The 24845-nt window shown below is 37.9% G+C and overlaps 1 protein-coding gene and 1 long non-coding RNA gene across 4 annotated transcripts in view; one reads left to right on the top strand and one right to left on the bottom strand.

Annotated features, from left to right (window-relative positions):
• Positions 1–24845, bottom strand: part of LOC100646293 (TLD domain-containing protein 2) — a 294489-nt gene that overhangs the window by 202478 nt on the left and 67166 nt on the right. Inside the window, exon 2 of one of the 3 annotated variants that reach the window (XM_048405836.1) lies at positions 17192–17549. The exons of the other annotated variants lie outside the window; for them this stretch is intronic. Coding sequence (XP_048261793.1) covers positions 17192–17349 — 158 coding nt within the window. The 5' untranslated portion in view covers positions 17350–17549. The remainder of the gene's footprint in view (positions 1–17191; positions 17550–24845) is intronic. 3 annotated transcript variants of the gene reach the window in all.
• Positions 15541–17208, top strand: LOC125385115. Its single transcript, XR_007224084.1, has 3 exons — positions 15541–15911; positions 16510–16829; positions 17083–17208. It is a non-coding gene; the product is annotated as an uncharacterized LOC125385115 (long non-coding RNA).

Below are 24845 nucleotides of genomic sequence, written 5' to 3'. Positions count from 1 at the left end.
CAAGCGCTCCAGCTACCAATGACTACCGTGGCGTTGGAGAAACCGTGGCCGGTCATATTTGACCAACGTGGCAGTCAAAGTGTTAAACTGAAGAAGTTTAACGCGATGGAGTCTTTTCGAGCCACGCTATCGAAGACATTTTTTGTCGGTAGAAAGTGTAACAGCGAAAACGACGGAGATGCGCATCAGAGAAAGTGATCTGCGAAATTATTTTGATCGCTGCCACCATCGTATGCCGCCGTGTGTCAAATTGGTAGTAGACAATTGGTAACTTCGAAGGCCAGTCTAGCCGATTTTCTAAATTTGTTTAATAAAACGAGTTACGGGTACAGTCTCGTTTTTTTTTCTTTCTATATCGTATACAGGGTACAGTTTAACATGTTGGGAGTGGACAAGAAAACGATGAAGAAAGTTCATACGAACTCGCGTCCTGTCTGACCTTGTTTCGAATTTATGACCATTTTTGTGTCTGAATAATCGGCAACTGTTTACTTTCATAAAAGGTGCTCGAAATATATTATCGTATGTACCTAATATTAGTCTGTATTATTCGACGTACACCTGGAATTTTTGAAAGGCTGCCAAATTTTTTGGTGGATCGACTGCAAGCTTGCGCGCAGGCCGAAGGTAGCCATTTCGAGTACCTTTTACGAAGGTAAACAGTCGCCGTTTATTGAAACACAAAAATGGCCATCAATCCGAAAGAAGGTCAGATAAGATACACGATCATGCAAATTTTTTCATTTATTTTCTCCCTTATGTCCACTGGGTTCCATTAAATATTATGGTGTACCCTGTATATCAACAAACTGCGAATCTGTATAAATTTATGGAAAATTTGAAGATGCAAAAATACACAGAATACGCAAATAATCCTAAGATGTACGAGATAAAAACAACTTCTCATCCAAATTCTACTTTTTCTAACATATTGATAAAAATATAAATTTGCATAAATATCAGCGACCTGTATATTACATTACCTTCATTGCTCTTAAACAGAACGTAACACACGTGATACGCTATAAAAGTTGGTGCTGATTTTCCGCAATATCGTTGTTTAATAAACCTAACTGATTTGTCTGCAATGCTATTCAACAGAATCATCCATAATATAGCAAAATGATTTAGTAGCGAAGAATTGCAGTCATCTGCGGTACTATTGGGTTGGCAACTACAACACATTAGGTGGTAATGACAAAATTCGCAGTCACTTAGTTGCCAACCCAATAGAAGGGCGGAAACGTGAACACAAAGCATACGTAGGCGTCAAGGTTCAAATATGTCGTGCAAACATGTCGAAACATTTAGCAACAGACCGGAAGGCACGAGCCCTTGATTAATTAAACATCCATAGCGGAAAGGATTCGCATCTCGAACCGCGCATAATTCATAAACGAGTACTTAGGCGAGCTCAGTGGCGGAGGACGCGGCCGTCGTCGCGCAATCTGCATCCTTAAGTGCGCGACAAGTACCTGCCACGTCTACTTGACCCATTTACCCGATGACCTCGTCCCGGGTGCACCTTTCAACAGAGTGTCTATCTAATGGCACGACTGACTCTCATTCCACCGACTTGACATTTCCTTTCGATTCGAATCCATCCCCCTGGACCTCCTCTCCTCGTGCTTTTGCTTCGTCTTCCGAATATTTGTGAAACAAAGATGATTAAAAGACGAAAAGGATGATGGAAACGTATTTAATATGGCGAAACGAGAGAGATGATACTTTAGATATTTGATGGGCAGACTTTCTCGCAGAGAAAAAGCATAGATTTAGTACTGGAATTGTCGAATCTTGTGAAGTCTTGACAAATACGAGTCCGAAGATTATTAGCTTGCGCAAACTTGACGTCGTCCTAGAAAGTATCCATATATTATTATTACGTTTGAATAGTTGAAATATTCAAACAGATTTCACGAACCGATTTACTAGATTTACTTTTTTAAAAAGTCTATAATATATTCAAATTTTTTGGAGAAAACCGCGTCGACTCGAACTATCCTCAGGAATCTTTGACGTAACCAGTTTTTTTCAAGAAAAGAACCTCAACAACCCAACACTATCCATTGCACGTGGTATATCGGAATTATTTTCAGAACACCATAGCAGCTAACAGCGTCCTCAAAAGCTAACTCTAGCGTATGGAAATTTTATCGAGATAACCGCGTCAACCGGAAATATCTTGAAGACTCTCGATATCCCTTAAAGTATCCAAATTTCTTCAAGAAAAAGACATCGATAACTCAAAAGCATGTATTCTGCAATATACGTAACACTTTCCAAGAAAACCGTATCAAGGGTCGTCAAAAGCCATCTATGGCGTACCAAAATTTTATCGAGGAAACCGCATCAACCGAAAATATCCTCCAAAGTCTTCGACGTACCCAAGCCTGTTGAAGAAGAGCGTATCGACCCCTCGACGATCAAACTTACTCCAACATATAGCAAGATCGGGCGAGAATCTCGAAGGCAGCTGAAACCACACGTTTCTTCTTCCTCAAACGAAAACACACCGAGACTCGAGAAATCAGCCAACGTGTAGGCAACTTGCGGTGGTGTTTTTCGGTGAGAAAATCGAGGCGATCGATTCCTCGCCTGGAACGTAGCCTGGAGGAGTCTCCACGAGCGGAGCACGCCTCCGATAATTTAATCAAGAAAGTTGGGTGTACTCGCGTGGCAGCCCAAGGCGTCCAAGCTTCCATTTCATCGAAGAAAACCTTCCTTCGTTGAATCTTTCCAACCCCTGCTTTCACCGACGAGTTTCCACTCCGGATCGGCTGAAGTAGTAGTGGTAAAGTTGGTCGCGAATCACCAACTTTTCTTCCGGCTTCGAAACGTTCGTAAAAGGATACGATCACGAGAACCTGGTCCAGGAAATTCGTCACGGAGACTTCTTTTAACTCGATTCGAGTGTGACCATTGTCGAGACGAAATGAAAGCTTAGGACAGACTTTTGAACGATACTTCGGACGTGTGTTTAGATTCGGTGGGATGAGGCTGCTTTCTCCACCGTTTCTACCCTACGAACTTTTATGGCTGTGGGAGGGTCCCCGAGAAGAAAGCGTAACAACTTCATTTCTGGTAATTTAGTAATTTTGTTAGGTCGCCAAATACGAGTTGCCTGGACATCGACGACTGACATACGGAATTTTCTCAGCGGTATATCAAATAGATAACAGATACGACCTTTTAGACTGATTTTGTTATTCATTTCTAGCCTCTTCACGTTGCGAAAACAATCCCGCCCACAGGTGATCATAAATAATATTCCAATTCCAAACAAAGATTCAGTTAGATATCTGGACGTGATTCTGAATAGAATAATGACATGGAAACGATACATCGTAGATAAATCCAAACAACTTAAATTAAAATTAAAAAAATTCTACTGGCTCATTGACAGACGTTCCAACTTAAGCGTGCTGAGTAAAATAATGCTATATAAAGCCATATTAAAACCTGTTTGGACCTATGGGATCCAACTATGGGGAACAGCGAGTAATTTCAACATAGAAATTCTTCTACGATTCCAATCAAAAACTCTAAGATCTTTAATAGATGCACCTTGGTATGTTACCAATGAAACAATACATCGCGACCTTAAAATACCTACAGTTAAAGAAGAAATATCCAAATTCAGTAATAGATATAACATAAGAGTTAACAACCACCAAAACCTACTAGTTATCCAATTACTTGACACGACGAATCAGATCCGCAAGCTGAAAAGACATTACCCTCTAGATTTAAACATTAGATTCAGCTAGAATCAAATATACGACAATCACTTATTATTCACGTTATAGAATTATTTACTTATAATTCTCAATGAGAATTGATTGTAAACTACTTCCAATAAAAAAAAGGGAGTGTTTAATCTGCCGGATACTTGATCGAGTTGAAGTATACACGAGCGTGTACTATATGATATAGCCAATGTATATTAGGAAATAAAGTCGGCATCCTCGCCAAACGTCCAAGTCCTCGGTAACGTTTACTGCTCGTTCATTGTGAAAGAAAGTGACTGCGTTTAGGATGTTCGATAGTTGGTATATTATATTAGTATATAGCTATTTATTACGTAACTACTATACTATATAGTATATACAATCATTCCGCCTAAAATAGATACAATGACTCATGGACGGCATTGTATTTAACGCACAACCGAACAAAACGACAGTTTGACATTGGAATTGATCAAAAATGAATGTTCAAATGTCTTGTACACATTTTCCATTTATGCTGCGTACTGTGACTGCTACGTACATTTGCACATTTCTTCCAAACTCTGCCAATAGAATCACGATAATCGTATCTCGCTACGGAGTGTTCGTGGCATTTCAAAAGGTTTCATACAACGCGTACAATATATTCAGAGAATGTTTCTACAAGTGTTGCAACACTTTCGATACCTGCTGCACGCTTATCCGTGTCTAATAGCTTGAGATTTTGTGGTAGAACGAAAACCGGTTAATTTTCCGTCGAGGAAGCGTGACGGTATTGATCTCGACAGGATTCGACGTCCAAGCCACGGAGGTTTCTCTGTATCGATACATCGACTCTGCGCAGGATATGAAGCACATGTACATGTATAGATAGGCGCGCGCGCACACACATACACAAGCCATGTGCTTGTAGTTTCTCGATTTGTGTCACAGAGAGAGGTGTGCACGCGGAACGTATCGACGTCATTTCGCCCGAAGGTGACGGCCACCGTTTCCGTTTCGTCTTCTCTCGTGCATCCGAGAGAACGAACGGCCGTGTGATGGATACGAAATGACGCGTGTTGAGTGTCCGAATGGAAACAAACGGCTCGGATGTGGCCGAGGAAAGAGGCACCGCTCGACGCGTCGTTTAGGATCGAATAATTCGACGTGCGTTGACCCTTCATCATGCAACCTTCTCTTCATCGATGTCATCTGCGTACTGGGTCGTTTACGACCCATGCAGCTTTTTTTTAAGTTTTCCAAAAAAAGAAATTGCCCAAAACTCTCGAATACTTCACCTAATTCATAGAATATTATCATTCAACAGTTTTTTGTCGTTAACACGTTGCCTTAACTTTTCCAAGCAAAGCAAAATTCCAACAAAAGATGATACGGGGAGAACGAAGAATTACTTAAAATCTCTGGACGATAACGATCCGGTATGCAAATAGAGGGTTAAGTAGCGAGAAGTAGCACATTTCTTCTCTTTTTTTTCCTACAAAAAGTAGCACACGTCAATCTATGGCGAGAAGAAGCACGTTTCAATGTTTCTGCCGATAACAAGCACGTTTCAATGTTTCTGCCGATAACAAGCACGTTTCGTATAATATAGGTACCGCGATAGCAAGCATTATTCACATTTCGCCACGAGCAGTAGCTTATCTGAAATGCTGCAGCGAGAAGCAGCACGTTTCGTTTGTTTGCCGAACAGTAGGCTATTTCAATTTCCAAATGGTTGACGTTGATCTTCTGTAACTACCAGTTGTCTGTATTATTATCGTTGCACGTTCATTACGAAAGGAAATGACTATATATTTACAATGTCTAGCAGTGAATACGATGATTGTAAGTACATCGGTAGCAGATCGATGAGACTCGAAAATATTTTTGCTCCAACGGATCTAAGCTAAATAAATGTAATTAAACGAGCTGAACAATTACAGATTTTCAATGGTGGAATAATCGTAATGTACCTCGTGCTACGCATAAATACTTTTGTCAACGTTATATGAAAAACGTGTAAACTTGCTTCTCTTATTATAACGAAAGAAACGTGATTACTTTTGTTTCAATAGCAAATTGCTATAAGAAAATAGCTGTCAAGTTTAACGATTGTATACTACTTTGCCTTCTTCCAAAAAACGTTAAAAAGCCGAAGAAACTGCGAATTAAACAAATTATGACACTTAGCATACGTATTACGCAATTTTTGTCGCTGCCGAAATTCCGTCTGGCTATTCAGTGGGTGAAATTGACCCGTGAAGATGCAACTAGTTTCCAATTTTCCGTGATACATCGCGAAAAGAATGTTCTCAGACAAAAGTTACTTCTTTTAATTAACTATCGCCTGGTAATAAATTGATCGACAGTGTAGCGGGTTATAACGCGAAATTGGAAAATAGCCGGATTCTCGGTAATCAATTCCAGTCCCTTAGAGTGAAAATTTGGACAGCAAAAATTTGGAAGATTACGTAATACGTACCTGTCTCCCTACGTATCGCCAAAGTTTCACAATTATTTTTTACAATTTGCATGTTGAGCATTTTGCTCTGCAAGTATCGCTGGTTACTATTCACGTTACTGCGTCGTGTGTTTTCCACTGTTTGTATTCACAAACATCGTCAATGTCACTGTTTGTTATTGTTTCTTATTCGGACTCTGACTTTGCAGTTCTTGTCATCCTGTTTATATACGACAACATTCGGTTCGAGAATACGCCGATGTAGCAATTGAAAGAGAAAATTATTTTTCACGCAGCAACATGAAATAACGAGACAAACTATGAGCGAAACACTCGTAATTGTGACAATTCTATGAACAGCCACGTCTCTCATATGCGTAGATCCAAGGCCGACGTGACCTCTTGCGGGGGCTGAATACACATTGAAATTCTACACTTAAATTTTACAACGAGGAATTATTTATTTACAAATGCTGTTATATATCATATATTTTTTATAAGCAGTTTTCTAAACAAATCCTTAATATTTTTTCGCACGCGTAATTAGCTTTCAAGGGGCAAAAAATTCAATGAAAGTAGAAAATCTGTAATCATGTATGACTTTTGCAAGAAACTATTGACGTGGTTTAATTTCTCTAAAAAGTACATTTCTCTGAAAGCTCCTGGATCTTTTTTATCTAAAGTAGTTTCCAGGATATAAGGACTTTACGAAGTTACACTGAACTTTCATGATTTTTCTTACTCCTTTAAACTGAATCATCGCTACTAAAAAAATATTTTGCATCTTGGTTAATGGTATCGTTATTCTGTAAAAAGTTAATCAAAATCGATGTTTTTTAATTGGGTGATTTTCGTAGACCGCGGGGCCGGGTTTCGACGAACGCGCTGAACCTGCCTTGCGCCTGCCCTGTGTAGTACACACGACGAAAGAAAAGGTATCGCGAGAAAAAGAAGTGGAAACAGGGACTCGTGGACCGACGAGAAGGCAAAAAGGGCACGCAGTTTGGATTGCATTATACACGCACATTTTTTCGCTGTTTCAACGTCCAGATTTCTTAGATTTCTAAAAGTTTGCCACACGGAGAACGACGGTGATTGTGCACACTCGTATTGAACTCCATTGCAGAAACAAATCGATATTGTACGCAAGACGAGTGGTGCAGATCGATGATAAAGTGCAACATTCGTAATTTGTAAATTGTTAAAGAAATATCGCCGAGAGACTCATCGAAAAAGTGTAACTGATCTCTTGTTAAAATTGTTGCAGTTCGAGAGATATGTGTGCGACCAGACGTGAATTCAATTAACGCGAAATATGATTTAAGTGGAAACAGTCGAAATACAAATTTTAGGACGATATGTTTCAGAATAGTATATTAAGGAATATACATTACAAAACGCATGAGATACTAAAATTCAATTAGCTTAAAAAAAAAAAATGAAGGAAAGAAAAGAAAAATCTATCAGAGATGGTTTCCTAAGATCTTAGACCAAGAGAAGATGTTTAATTTTATAATATCATTGTTCGTTAAGTAGATTACTCTGTGCCAGTTTACTTTGATCGAGTTTTACTTACGTCGTTAAAAACGTTTGTATTTCGCTTGAAAAGAAAGCCATTATCTTCCTATTTTCAATAGAAATATTATCAATATTATATTATATTATTATATTATATTATTATATATATATTATTATATATATAATATTGATAATATTTCTATAGAATATATAATATAATATAACATTGTATATGTTATAATTTATATACATATTATATATTAGCAATAGAATCCTATACAATTCATAATTTTTCAATCCATTAATTCAAGGTTAAAGGCAAATCGGGTTAATTTTCACGCACAGTACCGAAATATGTTACCTGTCGTCGCGGAGAAGCATAATATGTTACAGTTCCTGAAACTAATGAAAATATCCTACTTTCCGCAATCAAAATCGAATCATTCTATTTTTCGTGGCGAGAGAAAGACAGACAGACAGACAGACAGACAGACAGATACAGACAGCGTGTTAGTGTTCGTAAGACAAACGAAATGTGCTACTTTTCCTAATACACGTCGAATTATCCAATGGCCTAGATTCCAGGCTTCGATCACCTAGGTGTGTTGTGGCACCACGGCTCTCGTCCATGGAAACGGACGATTATATCGCGGTAGCTTTGGCAAAAGTGGGAAATAACCACTGTGAAGGATGGTCTGGTATTTGGGGTGATATCGATGTTCTGATATCGTGGGGTCGAAGAGCTCGATCGGGAATGGGTGAAGGTCAAATGGTGAAAAGTTGAACATTGACGTGGTTAGAAGTTGGATTTCGAGACATTTAATTCGAAATCTCGCAAGATTTTTGGTATTTCCGATGAGATTAGAATTCTGACGTAGCGGCATTTTCGATCGGGAAAGGTAGAGGGGTTGAATTGTGGAGAATTTTGAAATTCAATGCATCCAGAGGGCTGAAGCGAAAAATTTGGAAGTTTGAGTGGACAAATTTGGAGGTTCAAGGATTAAGAGCTCGATCGGAGATGGATGAAGAGCAAATGGTGAAAAGTTGAACATTGACGCGTTTAAATGGTTGGAAGTTGGATTTCGAGACATTTAATTCGAAATCTCGCAAGATTTTCGCTATTTCCGATGAGATTGGAATTCTGACGTAGCGGCATTTTCGATCGGGAAAGGTAGAGGGGTTGAATTGTGGAGAATTTTGAAATTCAATACATCCAGAGGGCTGAAGCGAAAAATTTGGAAGTTTGAGTGGACAAATTTGGAGGTTCAAGGGTTAAGAGCTAAATTTCAACGTGGTTAGCTCGCAATTTGCAAGGATTTTTGCTATTCGAAATGAAATCGATATTCTGATTGTTGCGGGAACGAAGAGCTCGATTGGCCATGGGCGAACGGGTCAAACGCTGAGAGGCTGTACCTCAACGCGTTTAAATGGTTGCAGGGATTCTATCGCATTCAGTTCATAATTTGGCAAGATTTCTGGAATGAAATCGATATTCTGATGTTTTCGAGTTGATCAGTTCAATTAGCGAAGAGGGTGAGAGTGAAAATCGTCAAAAATCGTACCTCGACGCGTCTAAATGATTAAAAGTTAGATTTCACCGCGTTTAATTCCTAACTTGGTAAGTTATCGTTGTCTGAAATGTCTACGGATATTCTGACGTGAGCTCCAAGGGTATGATCGATTGAATTTTTTGAATCTCGATGAAGAAGAAGAGAAGCTTGAAGAAGTTGATGTACGATTTTTCATTCAAGTCTCACTCAGGAATCGAAGAAACCGCGAAGAGCCGACATAAAATTCAATATTCCAAGAATATTCATATGAAATATGGAAGAAGATGATTTAAAAATATTCCCTGACTAAAAGGATATGAATCGATCGAACATACATGAGTAGATATATGTACTCTTTGTTCGCGGGAACCGTTTCAAACGAAGAAATAGGACTTGGATTCGTGGTCTACGGATGATCAAGGCCACGCACAGTATCGAACATCGAAGAGCAAGGGAGAGAGAGAAATTACCGTTTCTATGTCGCTACTGTGGCCTGCACGAAAACAAAGGAACCATCCTTTTCATTGTACATGCATGCATCATACACCGTATTCGTGTCTGTTCATCAGATACCGTCAGACATAATTTCTATATGTCAGCGTATAGATCACGCTGCGGCGTTTCAGAAGATCGTTACGTCACTAGAAATTGTTGCACAATAAAAAGTCTCATGCTTCGTCTACGTCTATGCCGCAATTTCAAATTTTTCTAAATTTTAGAAACTGCACGTGTTTTGTTGTTTCTTTGTTTTCCATCGTCGTCGTTGAATTCCATACAGGTATTTGTCGCACGTTAGAAATCCACGCGCTTTGTCAACGTCTACCCTTTAATTTCAACGTTTTCTGGAAACATTAGAAGCTTTGGGTCTCCTGCGTGAATTTCCACATATTTTCTGCGAAATGCAAATCATATTTTGTCATACGTTTAGCTCCAATACTTCACCGTTTCGTTCCAACTCTTTCGTTTTTGCCTGATTTCTCCATTTCACTCCATCCTGGCTGTCCGATACACCGTCGCTCCTACGCTTCGAAACGCAAACTTCCTATTATACAACTTTCGTCGATCAAGACACCGTGACAATCACCATGAACTCCTTCCTACACCCACACCCACGGGAATCCTGACAACAGACAAACGCCTCCACATCCCACACGAATTACTCCAACTTCAATTAGATCTTTCGAAATGCTAAACTATTACCGAGAAGAACACGCTACTATCCGCAAGCGTTAGGACGTTTGCAAATTACAAATTACAGAAAGTGTTTAAAAGTTCACGTGCGTATACCATTTCCCTGTTAACGAAAGTTCCTTCGATCCTTATACTTTAAAAAATATATATATATTTAATATATATATTTTATATAATTATTAATTTATTTCCTATAATATATAATATATATTTATAAATATATTCTATATATATAGAATATAAAAACGTGAACCTTTAGATGGAATTGTACCGAGTGTCCAAATATTTATGGCCGTGTAATAGCGTAATATGCAAAGCGGGGACGATAAAAAATGAAAGGAAGGAGAAAAGAAAAGGCAGCCGACAGAAGTCGAGCAAAACAGATGATATACGGTCGTGGAAACGAAACTGGCCCGATTCTGGCGGCGATTTACAGCCCAGAAGAGTCAGGGTCGTACGAAGAAACGAGTTTCGAGGCGGCCGGGTCAATAACTGCTATATAGGTGACGGCTGTTTAATAACTTTCTCTTTCACTTTATGGAAAAGAGCGTAAAAAGTGGTGGCAATGAATGAACATCTGATGTTACGTCGATGGGTAATTGGCTGGTTATTCGGAATCATGATTAATCATAATGATAGCTTCGGCCAAATTTGGCCCGATCCGATCCTACGCGGATTAGCCGAGTTAACCGACCGGCTAGTACAACTGTTTGAAGTTTCCAACAGCTTGTAAACCAACTTGATGGGTCAGTGGTGTTCATCGCTGGATTAAAACGTCGTTCGTCGTAGCTTAATTATGGGAGGAAGCATCGCGACGACTATGATGGATGTTGCATGAGCGTTGTTTGTAAAAGAGATGATTTTAGGATCGTTAGCAGCTATCGTCGCCTCGATTGACAGAATTAATGTAACGTTTAAGTGCGATAATCTTCGGTCGTTAACATAGTTTCCTTTCGTATGGAAATAACCAGAGTGTTGAACCTTCGCGTTAAATTATATTATATCGACAAGTGTGTATAGTATTTTAGAAGACAAAAGTCTATTGCCAGAGCATACAGCATATACACCTACTGACAAAAGTGAGAGAAACACTATGATCGTTTGGAAATTATTGTACAGGTATTTTTTATCTTCTCAGATACATCGGGTGAAACTAAAAGTAACATAAGGAGATAAGTGTCGATATTTAAAATTACAATATGCTTTTTTTCGATTATACTCGTGTAAGATTCACGATTGATATTGAATCGGACGAATCGAATGGAACTTTGTGAGAAAATTTGAGGAACTAACTTGAGTGGAATTATCTTAATATTTTTAACAAAACCTAAATAAAAAATAATGTAATAAGACGTTGGCTAACTCTCGGATTCGATGATCGCACGTCATCTGCGTGGCATTGATTCAATTAATCGAACGCAACAGGCTGTCGATATTTCGCGCTATATTTTTTTAATTTTTTCCATCAACTTTATTTGTAAAACATTGATACATCCCAATTGATATGTAACGTAATTCCACGAATGTTCAATTGGGTTCAAGTCACGAGATTGACTCGATCATTTCATTATATTAACATTTTGCCCTGGAATAAATTTCTTAGTCAATTTAGATTTAGAAGAATTCGTTTCGGGTTATTCTCGTATAGAAATGGTCACTCTGTTCACATTTTCGCGTTTACACGTGACAACATATGAATTTGCAAAATACCGCCATATAAGAAACTGTCTATAGTTTATTTTATTTTATTTGTATTAGCGGATCACAACCGTTACGTAAAAAAGCAACCTCGCACCATCATGTTATCGCCACCAAATTTTTCACTGCTCGTTTTAGATATTTAACGTTTAAACTTATTGTATGTTCGTGTATGGACTCCTATCTCTTTATGGTGTTTTAAATTCCAATATATCTCAAAAGATAAAAAAAATGTACAATGATTTTTAAGCAATCGTTGTTTCTTAATTTTTGCCAATAAACGTAACTTCAGTTTGTTAAATATAAGAACATCCTATTAAAATAAACCAATTCATTGGAATAAACAATGAAAATAAAATACCAAATTCCAAATCCTCGTTTTAATTCTAAATTCTAAATTGATAAGTAAATATAGAAGTTTATAGAGTAAAAACAATTTTTAAAATACTATTTCACACAGTATTTTTACCACCTCTACAATGAAATCTTTATCTAATTGGTTTAAAGCGATTGCTTAACATTTATCAGCAAACATAACTACAGTTTGTTAAATATAAGAACATCCTATTAGAATAAACCAATCCATCGGAATAAACAATAAATATAAAATACCAAATTTCAAATCCTCGTTTTAATTCTAAATTCTAAATTGATAAGTAAATATAGAAGTTTGTACAATAAAAACAATTTTTAAAATACCATTTCAAACAGTACTTTTACCATCTTCCAACGAAATCTTGCTCTAATTACTGCTAAGTGGATGTTGGCAGAGTTTATGTTCGCCAGGCACCTTGCATAAATTAATTGAAATTCCTTCGTCCACAAAATGCCATATTCGCGATGAAAAAAGTGAATCGTGGCAATTACATGTAAACGATGAATAATCTCATTGGCGATGGAACAGAAAGGTCTCGTTTCGTAATAAGCCAGGCAATCTTTCCTCGATAACGATAAATTTCTCGTGTATAAGCGGCCGATCTACCGATCGCGTCATAATTTAATAGATCGATTTAGAAGCGGTTGACGTATTGTGACCGCCGCTGCTAATGGCAAATCGATGAATCGCCAGCTAATTAGCGTATCGACGCTAGCAAACCAGCCAATGCTTGTTACTATTCGCGAAATGTTACTCTGCTACTAAGTTTGTGAACGGCTGCTAATTCACCAAGCAAACTTTCAAGCTGTTGCTAAAGAATTTCCTTCCCTATTTTCCTTTCGCGAAATAGCCGATACTCGCGCGATATTTTCTAACGAACTGCGTATTAGCTTCGTTATAAACTTCGACGATGGTATTTGCATTATGTATACTTGCATGTATACTTAAATATTATTCCTCGCCTCGTTTTCTATTTTCAGTAAAAGAATTTCGTAGCTTTCAATGGATTAAAAAAAAAAAAAAAAAAAAAAAAAGGAACAGAAAGGAAAGGAAAAGAAATGAAAGTTCTTCTCGTAAACTTGAACAGATTATTAACAAATCCGTTGTTAACAAGACCTTAAGAATTCGTAGTACACATCGAGGAGAATAAAAACAGACTCGTAATCGGTAACAGACCTGAAAGTAATTATTTTCAGAGAGAAATAAACTTTTGTTTGTTTGCGATTAATCACGTGTTTAAGTAACACGCTGGATGCAAACAACGACGACAAAGGATTATTATTATCACCGACAAAGGATCGCAATGAGCTACAAATCATCATTTCCCTCCTTCGCATCGTTATCTCCCTCTTTTGTTCATCGCGTCTTCTTTCATCTCAATACGAATTCGCGTGTGTAGATCGACTTACGGCAGCTGTATTTCTAAGTATCATTTCTTCTTATAATTCAACTCTATTATTACTTTATTACGAATAAATGAAACTGATCGAGCATCAAAGAGAAGCGTTAAAAATTCGTAAGAAGATTAAAGTAATAACGTACTCTCTACCATCCACTTTATACTCTGTTTCTATCAGGCAAAATTATTTCTTTCTGTTTCTATCTAACAAAATTACGCGTTTAAGGATCGAACGCATTTTTATTCAGCTGCTTGAAAACCATAGATTCCCGTACTCTACTTTAACCCTTTCTTCGGTATCGCACGTAACGAGAGGAAAGCGACTGATAGTTCCACTCGTTCGCCGAGTTCTCAAGAAGCCTCTCGACACCACAATATCCGGAGAATCGTTCGAGAACCAGCCACACTAACACCGACTGCCATCTACTGATTACGCTGCGTACTGAGAAACACTGGCTCGAAGATAACGCTTGAATTATTGCCGCGAATAATTAAAGCGAGCGATATTGGATTCTGTAATGGTAGTTCATACGTCACCTTTCATCCCATTACCTGACTCTACCTGATCACTGTATTATTTTAATGTCATACCAGCAAGATTATCAGTCAAAGTATATAACACTAGAACTACCACACCGGTCAAATTGGCTGGTTTTATAATTTTATTTTAAAGTTCCTACTTCATGTTATATCTTTTTCCGCAATGATAACTGAAGGAATAATATAATGAATTTTATTTTGCTTTTTATGTATTCAAACTGAAAATAATTTTATATCAAGGATATTTATACCAATACCGGTCAAAATGACTGGTACTTATCAAAGTATAAAAGGATTTTGCAATCTGTTTATCGAACCTCAATTAACCAGTTTCCTCGTTTGGTACAGCTTCTCACATGTTTTTAAAATTTTTACTGCGTATCATTTAATTGATGATATCAGTTCAGCAAGATCGCTAGATGCTAATACTAGAAACCACAGCAGTCAAAATGACTGGATCTACAATTTTATAAATGTATCAACCCTCATTTAGGGATCCCAGATGGATTAATAATACCAGAAAGCTACTACATAACATGGAATTCCTTCTGTAAGAAAGTAATAAATCAATAGATATAAAAATATTCTATTATTACGTATTTTTTAAAGGCCAGTCATTTTGATTGGTTTTGGTAGAAATATCTTCGTGTTAATTATCGGTAGTTCTAGTGATAAGGTTGTAAGATTCCCGCAAATACACATGCACAGGGTGTCGGAAAATAATAACGTAAAATAGCATTTTACGTTATTTATTTGACGTTTGTGCGACGTAGGTGAAGTTCCAACGGCACGTTTGTACAGCAACTTTTTTCGTCGTTCTGATCTGATGGAATCAACTCTATAAATATCCAAGTGATGGAAGATAAAGGAACGCGTCTATGCTTCGGAAAACGTAACTTCCAAACACCGTCGTAATATGTATGAAAAAGAAACTGTCGTAATGTAAAGTAGATTTACGAGGCAATCTTGAGAACGTAGCATGCGTATGTAAATTAGTTTCTCTTATAATATAGCCGGTTAACGAGTACAGTGAAACTTCGGCTATCGAAAGACTTTCGTCTCGAACAAATCGGTTCTCCACGTGTTTTCTGAAAAGAAGAGAAAAGAAGAAAAATAAAAAAGAAAGAAAGAACGCATCGGTTACCGAAGAGAATCTGCATTTGCGAACAGACAATCATGTGCTCCACTCTGGTGGCGGAGTATCAGTTACGTCGCAGTTTCTGTTCAGTGCAGACTTCTGTTCGAATTTCCAGTGCCTCTCATTAATTTTCTTCGTCGTTCTATGCTTTTTTATACGTTATCGTTAATTAAATAAATGGCTATTTGGCCGACGAAGGATAACGACGGTGGCAAATCGAATAGAAAAGTCGTTAGAGCTACGACGAAAGTGAAAATAAAAAAGATATTTTTAAATGGTTTTTATTTAAAGATGTAGCAAGAAGAAGAACATAATTTCCTCGATCAGGTATCATTAAGTAATTGAATGTAATAATATTATACAGGGAAATCTATATAGATTGAGCACACGCGGTAATCACGTATAATAGGGTATTACTCAATTGTTGAACTCATATTACTAAAAATAAAGAGCTGGCGGGCTCATTGCATTAACCTTGCGAGGCCATCCGGTTAACATCTCCTCTGTTCTCTTGAATGAACCTTTTGGATACAAAAATTTCCAATGAACGCAAGCAAGATAATTTTCTAACGATTACGAGGTAAAAATAGAAGAACATTTGACTGAAATTGTCAGTCCGATAATCATCTGATCGAATAGAAGAGTCTTTGAAAGCCTAAAAATTCTGGGAACTTTGTAATTAAGACTAATACGAGCCAGCCATGTTTTTATTTTTATTTCTATATTTTGATATACGTTTGTCGCTTAATAACGCCTGATTGAGAAAATTATATTCTTCCTTCTAGCAGCACGTTTTTAAACAAAAACCATTGAAGAAATTTTCTTTTATTCATATATTTTATTTCCTACTTTTTTCTTCTTTTAACTGTCATCCCACGATATACAAATATTTTATCAAATAATATTTTGTCAAATTTCACTTCAGCTAAGCAGACAATTATTTCCAAGAAAAAAATATTGCCAGTTTCGCAAAATACTATTGTACTGAGAACAAGCATGCGTTTCAACATCAGCTTTTCAGCTGGTCGGGAAATGGATGAAAATTCGCTTATAAAATTCCACCCAGACAAACGAACAACAAAATGAGCTAAATAAAAACCACAAATAAAGAGAAGTTACGTCGAAATATGAGAATGGCGTTCGTATTTCGTATCCAAAACAATTAATGTGTAATACCGTTGATATCCAGTGTCTCTACAAAAAGGAACTCTTCTTAGTAAAGAAAAAGCTGTTCGTTTACTACGTGTGCGTATCCTATTCTCTATTGTTTCTCTATCTGATTTGATGCATTGAAAGCTATTATAAAAGTATAAACGAGCGATCATTTACGTTAATTCTTACAGTAAAATGGTTTCAATTTTCGAACAACCTTCCCAAACGAATTATGGTCCGACAACTAACGTTCTACAATATCAATATCATTTTATAATGAAAAAATCTTCCCTTACATCTATGCTAAATGTAATTCTACTAATTCTAAATGTCCCACGATTTACAGAGGATAGCGTATGCAAGAAATTGATCATTCCAAATGTTTCGATTCGAAACTCTACGCTCTGTGGTAGAAAAGAAAGGGACTCAAAGCGAAGAATCATCGAGGTACTCACTGCCAATTGAATTTCCCGGTGATACCTTCCCTGAGGCGGTCCTTGAGGCTTCGTTGCCTTGGCCTAGAGGTAAGCGAAGGGCTGGCCGGTTCCTTCGACTTGATCGGCGGTGAACCACTTCCGCCACTACCGCCACCGCCGCCGGAGAACAACGCCATTCTTCTTGCTTACGCCGATCCACCAAGTGTGTCGATCTGACACTCGCACAACAGTTCGCGACTCGCTCGATCCGCTGCGACTGTCTCTAGGTCGCGTGTCGAGCGAGCATCATCGAGGCACTCGCGAGCACGAGGAATCACTGGACAAGTCGAACGTCCGCCGCTTTCTGCCCAACCAGTCGCCGAATAATGTTTCTATTCTGCGAAATATTTTCCCATGATAGACTGCTTTAAACACAAGCGAATGAGACTATACACGGAACATCCGAAAATATCCATCAACGATGTAAAATAATTTTGGCTTGAACGCTGGGAATTTTGGAATCGATTGGAAATACGCCTGCTTCGTCCTTCTCTTCAGGGAGAATTGAATTTTCAGTTGAATTTTGAATTTTTTGCAGTTAATTCGCAAGAAGCACGAAGCTGGCTTTACGTTGGTCCAGTAGCATCGCAGCAAGATTCGGTGCTGGATTGTAATTGGAACAATCCAGACAGCGTTCCATTACGGTGTTTTCATTCCAGTACAGCGTTTTCGTTCCAGCAAGTAATCCGACCAAACTACCGGATCAAAAGTCTACTTTTTCAATCCAATGTTTAGCCCCACCATAGCCAACACAACGTTACACAGCGTTGCTGGAATCATCTGGACGGCTCAATGCTGCCCAGTGCTGGCTGAAGCGTAGTACAGTGCAGTAGCCGGTTTTCCGCGCGAATTCATTGCCACTAAAGCCTATCACTTTCGACGAATCCGAAAGAAACTTTCAGATTTCCAATCAAGCCATTGGCATGCAATCGGTCGATCCAACGACTGGACAAGCGTAAAGCCAGCTTAAAGGATTGGTAAACAGGTCTCAAAAGGGTTAGATGTATTAATGAACGATTATTTGGTGACAGTGCTGTGGTACGATATGACTTGTACAACGTAGATATAGACGTGCGGTAGTTGTCGAAATAATATAGTTTTAGTATACTTTCAGTATAGTCGACATATGGTTGAATGGTATATAAGCTGGACAGAAACTTTTCACAGCCACTGTAGGTACGCAACTTCGAAGTTATAGACGCGACAGCGTAGAAAGTTAACGCGACATCTGCGATCGATTACGGTTTGGTAGGTTTGTACGAGGCTATCGATTAGGTTAGACACGCAGAATTGCAGGGAAGGCACGAATCGTATAATATCCGTATCTGACTTATTTTCACAATTGCTAAATTATATTTCACACGCGTTAACGATCGAAGCGGAAGATAACGAAACAAATAATTTTGGTTTTGCGAATGAAAAGAAGGATTGTAATTATTTAGAAAAACTACGTTTCTCGTTATCTGTGTACCAAAGACACTTCGCTTCTCCAAAAGTCTCTCACGGACAATTTTCACTTTCGTCAACAGGCAAAAATCGCGTTCGTTGTATGTAAATTATCCTGCGGAAGGAAATATTTTTAAATAACGCTTTAAACAATTACCGGAGACACAGATATCTTCCGGATGGAAAGACTGGCGCGGAGGGCTCGATGACAGATGGTTTCAGCAGCTCGGTCCGAATGCTTACTACGATCCAGACCGATTTTTCAGTCACGTCAACGACTTGTTGAGGCTCGTTAAATAACAAGTACGACCGAACGGATGATTCAATTCGCTCGCGACTCGCGCGACCGAACGCTAAGAAGATCGACGACCAAAGTTCTTTGGTCTATTATACAACAGATTTATCAAATGCATACTTTTTCCTGTAAGTGAAATAAATCGACGACAACGTAGAATATTCTCTATTGTCGAAAGTTTACTTGATTAGAGAAGAAGCAATTAAAATGCAATTACGCTTTCTTTGGGCAAATAATTTCTATAAATATTCTACCTGGTGTATTAGAATTAGCATTATGGATAATATAAATAACGTAGAAGAATTAGGAGAATTACGTCAGATAACAGGGTGGAATATTACAAATATAGCGCAAATAGGAATTTGCGTAAAAATTACAGCGTAACATACTTTATACTCAAAAATGTATTTTTCTCTAAAGAGAAATTTAATATACAGGAGATTAGATAAGGTGTACAAGTGGACATAGCGAACATCGATTTTTTAGGAAAAAATAAGGAGATATAGAAAAAATTGTTTCATATGATGCGAGAAAATCGGGTTTGAAAATTTTGTCAAGTATATTTGAACACGGCTAATTCAGGACTGAATAGAAGTAAATAATCGGCAGAAGGTTATTCTACGTGCGGAAATAAGTCGAAGACGTAGATTAAACTTCGTTCGCGAGACGTTTTGTTGGAAAATAAATCTAACTGTTGAACACGCGCATGTACCAGGCCAAACTCTCACTAAACACGTTCAAACTCTATTTTCTTGAAAATTAACCTTCAAACAGACAAATTGCTTTTCACGTTTTTCACTTATTTTTGCATCCGGAATAACGCTCTACCGATTTTTATTATTAATTTATGTATACCGAATTTTATTCATCATCCGGTCGATAATCAGGCTAATTTAATCGACGAATGTTCAAACTTGATCTTCTCAAGAATGTCGTATGACAAAGTTGTGTTCTACTTTATTTTCTTGAGAACAGCAACACATCCAAACCAGCTGGCTGCTGAAGCGAGTAAAACTCTCATAAAAAGAAAACTAAAAAGAAAACACCTCACTGACCTCACTGAAGAAATGAAATAGTCAAACTCGTAGATGGTATCCCGCTGGGGGTAACCACCACCCACGTGTTATTTAGCAATTAAGCTAGAGAAATTTACCAAATGTCCAGCTGGACAAATTGTAAAGTACAAATTGAATAATAAAAAAAACACTTTATTTTCTTCTGATCTTCTCATAAGATATCGTCGCACGTCCGCTTATACGTGTTATTCGCCCGTATCTTGTACTTACTTTTCCTTTTCTGTATCGATCTACGTGTTTGTATTTGTTAAATCTTCAGCTTTTAACGTACATCCTCATCGATTAAAAAATTAACCTTCGAAGCAAATAAATTTCAAATACACCACCGCTAAGGAATTAAACGATCCGTGAGTGTTTGAGAGGTGGTGAAATTCATACGACAGGAAAGAACCTCGATCCTTCCGATTCACCGAAAGGAGGAAGAGCACCGCGATAACGTCGTGTACGTTCGGATGGAACTTTATTCGTTCACCGACTTCTAACGGGAAATAAAGCTGCTGCTTCGTATTGAACTCGCAGACGTATCGAGTGGCGATCGAAAGGAATTGACGTGAAGCGTTCTCGTGCTAACTTCCAAGCGCATTTATCACGCTCTCTATGGTAAGATTGATAGAGAACAGTCGAATCAGTTCTTCCTTTTCTTGCGTAACTTTGTTTGAATTTGTTGATTACAGTAGGTTGCTTCTCTTAGCAAGTTTTTATTAATCGTTTCAAGGAGTCGTCTAATTTGATCTCATTATGGAAATTGATTTAGTCGAAGACAAAGACGAGTAAGAATTTTCTTAATAATCGTAAAACTTGATTGGTACGTAACTGTTCAAATAAAAAAATTGTCAAACAGACGTAGCCATTTTTCTCTACAATAACCATTCTACAATATACCGTAGGAAGAATATCAATGACGATAGCAAACGATATGGTGTGACACAAATACGACGCATTTTCAATTTCTCATTAGCATATTAAATTGAGTCGAAGTTCGTTCTGTGTGTTAAATTATTCAATTACAAACATTTTGATAGTGGGACCATTTGAAGAATGTTACCCTAGAATAATGGAAGGTTCGAGCAGTGGGATATTCAAATAATGACACACTCGAACAATGGGATCTGCGAAACGTGTATTTTTCGAACAGATATTCAAACGATGAAAGTGCGTTAAAATCAGATCTTTTAGATTTGAATAATTTCCACTGCTTCGATCTATACTTCGGGGGAAAATTATTGTTCGATTCGCGTTTCGAGTAATTTTTATACATTGCGGAACATTAACTATATGTAAAGCTTGGATAGAATTATTTTTAGCGTTAAACGAGTGTATAGAGAAGGGCGTAGATCAGTCGATAAGTTGTTACGTCGGAGAAAGAGAATTTAAGAAAATTCTATGGCTATTCTTGTCTGCAACGAAACGCGAAAGAAAAGTGTACAAAGGCTCATGATAGACAGCAACTGGTAGCGACAGCGATAAGACCGATAGAATCAACCTTAACAACCTCAGTTAAATTTCATTACGTTTCTCGAGTGGCACGCGCCTTTCAAGGTTGCAACATACGATTTCAATTGCGCAAAAACGACCACTGTCGCCGGGATCGTTGGTCAACTCGGCTACTAACTAAATTATAAATGTTTACTACTTAAATAAAAGAACAATGGAAGACGGACAACATTTCCAACAAGCAATGCGTGCTTGCAAATAACAAACATTACATAAAATGTTTAAAAGGGAGCGATGCAAAAATCGAACGCGTCTGCATTGTTGAAATATCGCGAGGAACGAGGAACTGGAGATTACAGGAAAGCCATTTAATAAATCGATTTTCATTCGCTTCTTCTTTTTTTTTTTATTGCGGCGATAGAGAAATGAACCACACGATAGATTTATTGTTTTCGTTCGACGAACGTAGATTTGCAATTTTTTCGTAGCAGTTGCTTACGCATCGTTTTCTAATAGTAAGCTTTTGCGCGTTAACACGATCTAATTGAAAATGGGAATGGCTTGTTAACAAATTTAAGTTTGTATTGAATTTCGTCTAGAGGCGCAAGCCTTTCAAAGGTAAGCGACAAATATCCAAAGGTAACCAACAAAATTTTATACAAAGTATCGGGACCCGTATTATAACGATCTATATTTTGGAAATGTATGGAATTTCAAAATTCATCAATTTAAAAATTCAAATTTCATCAAACGTAACTTCATCGAACATAATTTCAACAACATTGGAATTCAACATCGAAATAATATTTTGTCTTATTCCCTACCTTTTCGTCAACTATTGTCAAATTTAGTTCGCGTAATGTGTCGTTTGGCTTCGACCAAAGTTTCTGATCAATTTATGCATGCGTTTAATTTCTGTTACACCAATACCACCAATACCACCAATACCAATATATATAAGAGAGCGAAACAGATGAGGTTAATAATAACAATGATGATAATATATATATCTTATGATAAATTCACATAAATTAATCATAAATTTTGGTCGAAACCGGAAGCTACATTACGTGAACTATGTTTCGCCATATTTGATGAAAGGATACGAAACAGAACAAAATATAATTTTGCTGGTCTGGGGAAGTTCCACGTGCAAAGACTGCGCGAATACGAATCTTTGTAAAAGTCTGAAGTTATGTGTACTCGATGAACGAAAAACGGAGCCGGAGGCTCTCGACCCTCGACCCTCGACTTCAAAGCAAACACACTCGACCAATCCTATTTTTTTTTCTCTCCCTTCTGCATTTCTGTTTCGCCGAAAAAAGTCTCAGGACGCACGATCACAGAGAGAAGGAAAGGGAGAGAGAGAGAGAGAGAGAGAGAGAGAGAAAGAGAGGTGAGAATCATTGAGAGAAAGGGAGGGATGGAAAAGAAAAATTTCCCAACCAAAATGTTCTCTTGGTGTAATCAGGCTTCCGTTGAAGGACGTTTGCTAGGTCAAGGTTAGCACGGTAAGGTCAAGGACTGGCAGTCCCGATTCTCGTAGAGTGGAGAACATAACCAGCCTACGCCTCTCCGTGTCGAAAGCCTACTCCTGCTCCCGGTGTGTATTGATCCCTTTTGCCCCGGCAAACTCCGACCAATCGCGGCTCTGCCATTGCACGGTAACCAACTCGTTCCGGCACATTTTCGACAGAACGGACGCACAGGGGCCGAACTTCGATCAGCAAGTCTCGTGACAAACGTTAATTAACACTGCGATTTGATGGAAGGGTTTATCTTTCGGCCGAGTTTCCACACGCAACTGCGTCCATGAAATTCGCTAGTTTAGGTGAATTTCCCTTGGTGAATTTGGTTTGAAATTGAAGTGGAAATTTTTCTGTTTCTGATATTAAAAACGCATATTTGTACCTCTACCACTAGAAACCCTGTCGAATTCGAAGCAAGACTTACTTTAACTCGAATTATTTGCCGCGTTTCCAAATCCCTTATTTTACCTCTGTAACTCGAGTTTAGAACACGCAGCCCTCTGCAAGTCGAAGTTTACCGCTACAAGTCGAACTTCTATCGCCGGTGCCTCTGCAACTCGAAGTGCGCCAATAGCTATGCCGTGTATCACATGAGATGCGAGAAACCAATCGTTCGATATTCTCTCGTTTCTTCCAACTGTTAGAACTCTGTCGAATAACGTAAGACGACACAAGTCCTTACTATTTCTTCGTCCTTAGACTACAAGCATATCCACGATGAGGCTAATCGCTTTTCGTCAGTCAAACTTGTAATTGCCTTCGTCTCTTGCATTTATGTACGTTGAATAAAATGAGTTCGAAGAGGAAGCTCGAGATACGAAGACTTTCCGAAGATGTGAATGCGATCGCCCCTTCGTTGTTATAATGTTACGTATATGATAATTTCGTTATTTTATTTATTAAATCAGAGATGAATTCGCAACTAATTTCCTTTCGTCTTTAATTCATTTGAAAGAAGCTCGTTCAGCTTGAATTTCTACGCGTACCATATATAACGACGAAGAGAGAAATGTTCCAGTGAAATATGTAACTCGAACCTTCAACAAATTACACTAAACAGTCTTGGAAAAGTCACGGCCTTGTCTCCGAGTCAGTGGTTCTACACTATCGACCGAGTCTCCGCCGAAAGGTCTCGCGTCCTTTGATCTTCGTTGAATGCTCTGCCTTTTCGTGGCTCTTTTCGCCAGCCGTTACGAGCAGTGTTAATTAGAAGCAAATTCATGAAATTCGTGTTACTGGCTCCGTATCCGTACCATTTTTTTTCTTGTGATTCTACCTTTTGAAATATCTCCAAAAATTCTTCAATACTCTTGCATCTCTCGTGGAAAAAAGGGGAAAACACAATGGACGGACTATACTGTCGCAGATATGTTATCGTTGAAAAGATTCATGTTGTATTCAATCGTTGTACGATTCATGAAATACATAACACGAAGAGAAGCAGCGAAAACTTGTTCACACAATGTGTACGTCCAATAGAGAAGAAATGAATGTACAAATTTAGAAATTAGTTCATTAAAGACTGTCTGTTCCAAAACAATCCTGTATTTTTAGGCGATTTTCCCATTCCTCCGGAAATTCGACAATTCTCGTCTCGAAGATCTCCCTAAAATGACCAACTAGCGACGTGAAATTTATTCACAACTTATTAAATCACGTTCCATTAGAAGAATAACTTTATGTAATAGTCAAACTGTTCGAGTACTGTGAATCCTACACCTTGATCTTAGACTTCTCTAATTAAATGATCCAGTACAACTTTCTCCTACAAAACTCTCTTTTAAAAACGAAACTTCAAAGCGTTACCAAAACGCTCCCTTCTCTTGAGATATAAAAAGTATTAACAAAGAATA

The sequence above is a fragment of the Bombus terrestris genome, chromosome 5, assembly GCF_910591885.1.
Source record: "Bombus terrestris chromosome 5, iyBomTerr1.2, whole genome shotgun sequence".
NCBI lineage: Eukaryota > Metazoa > Arthropoda > Insecta > Hymenoptera > Apidae > Bombus > Bombus terrestris.
The sequence above is the reverse complement of the archived record's forward strand: the minus strand, read 5'-3'. Positions and strand labels throughout refer to the sequence as shown.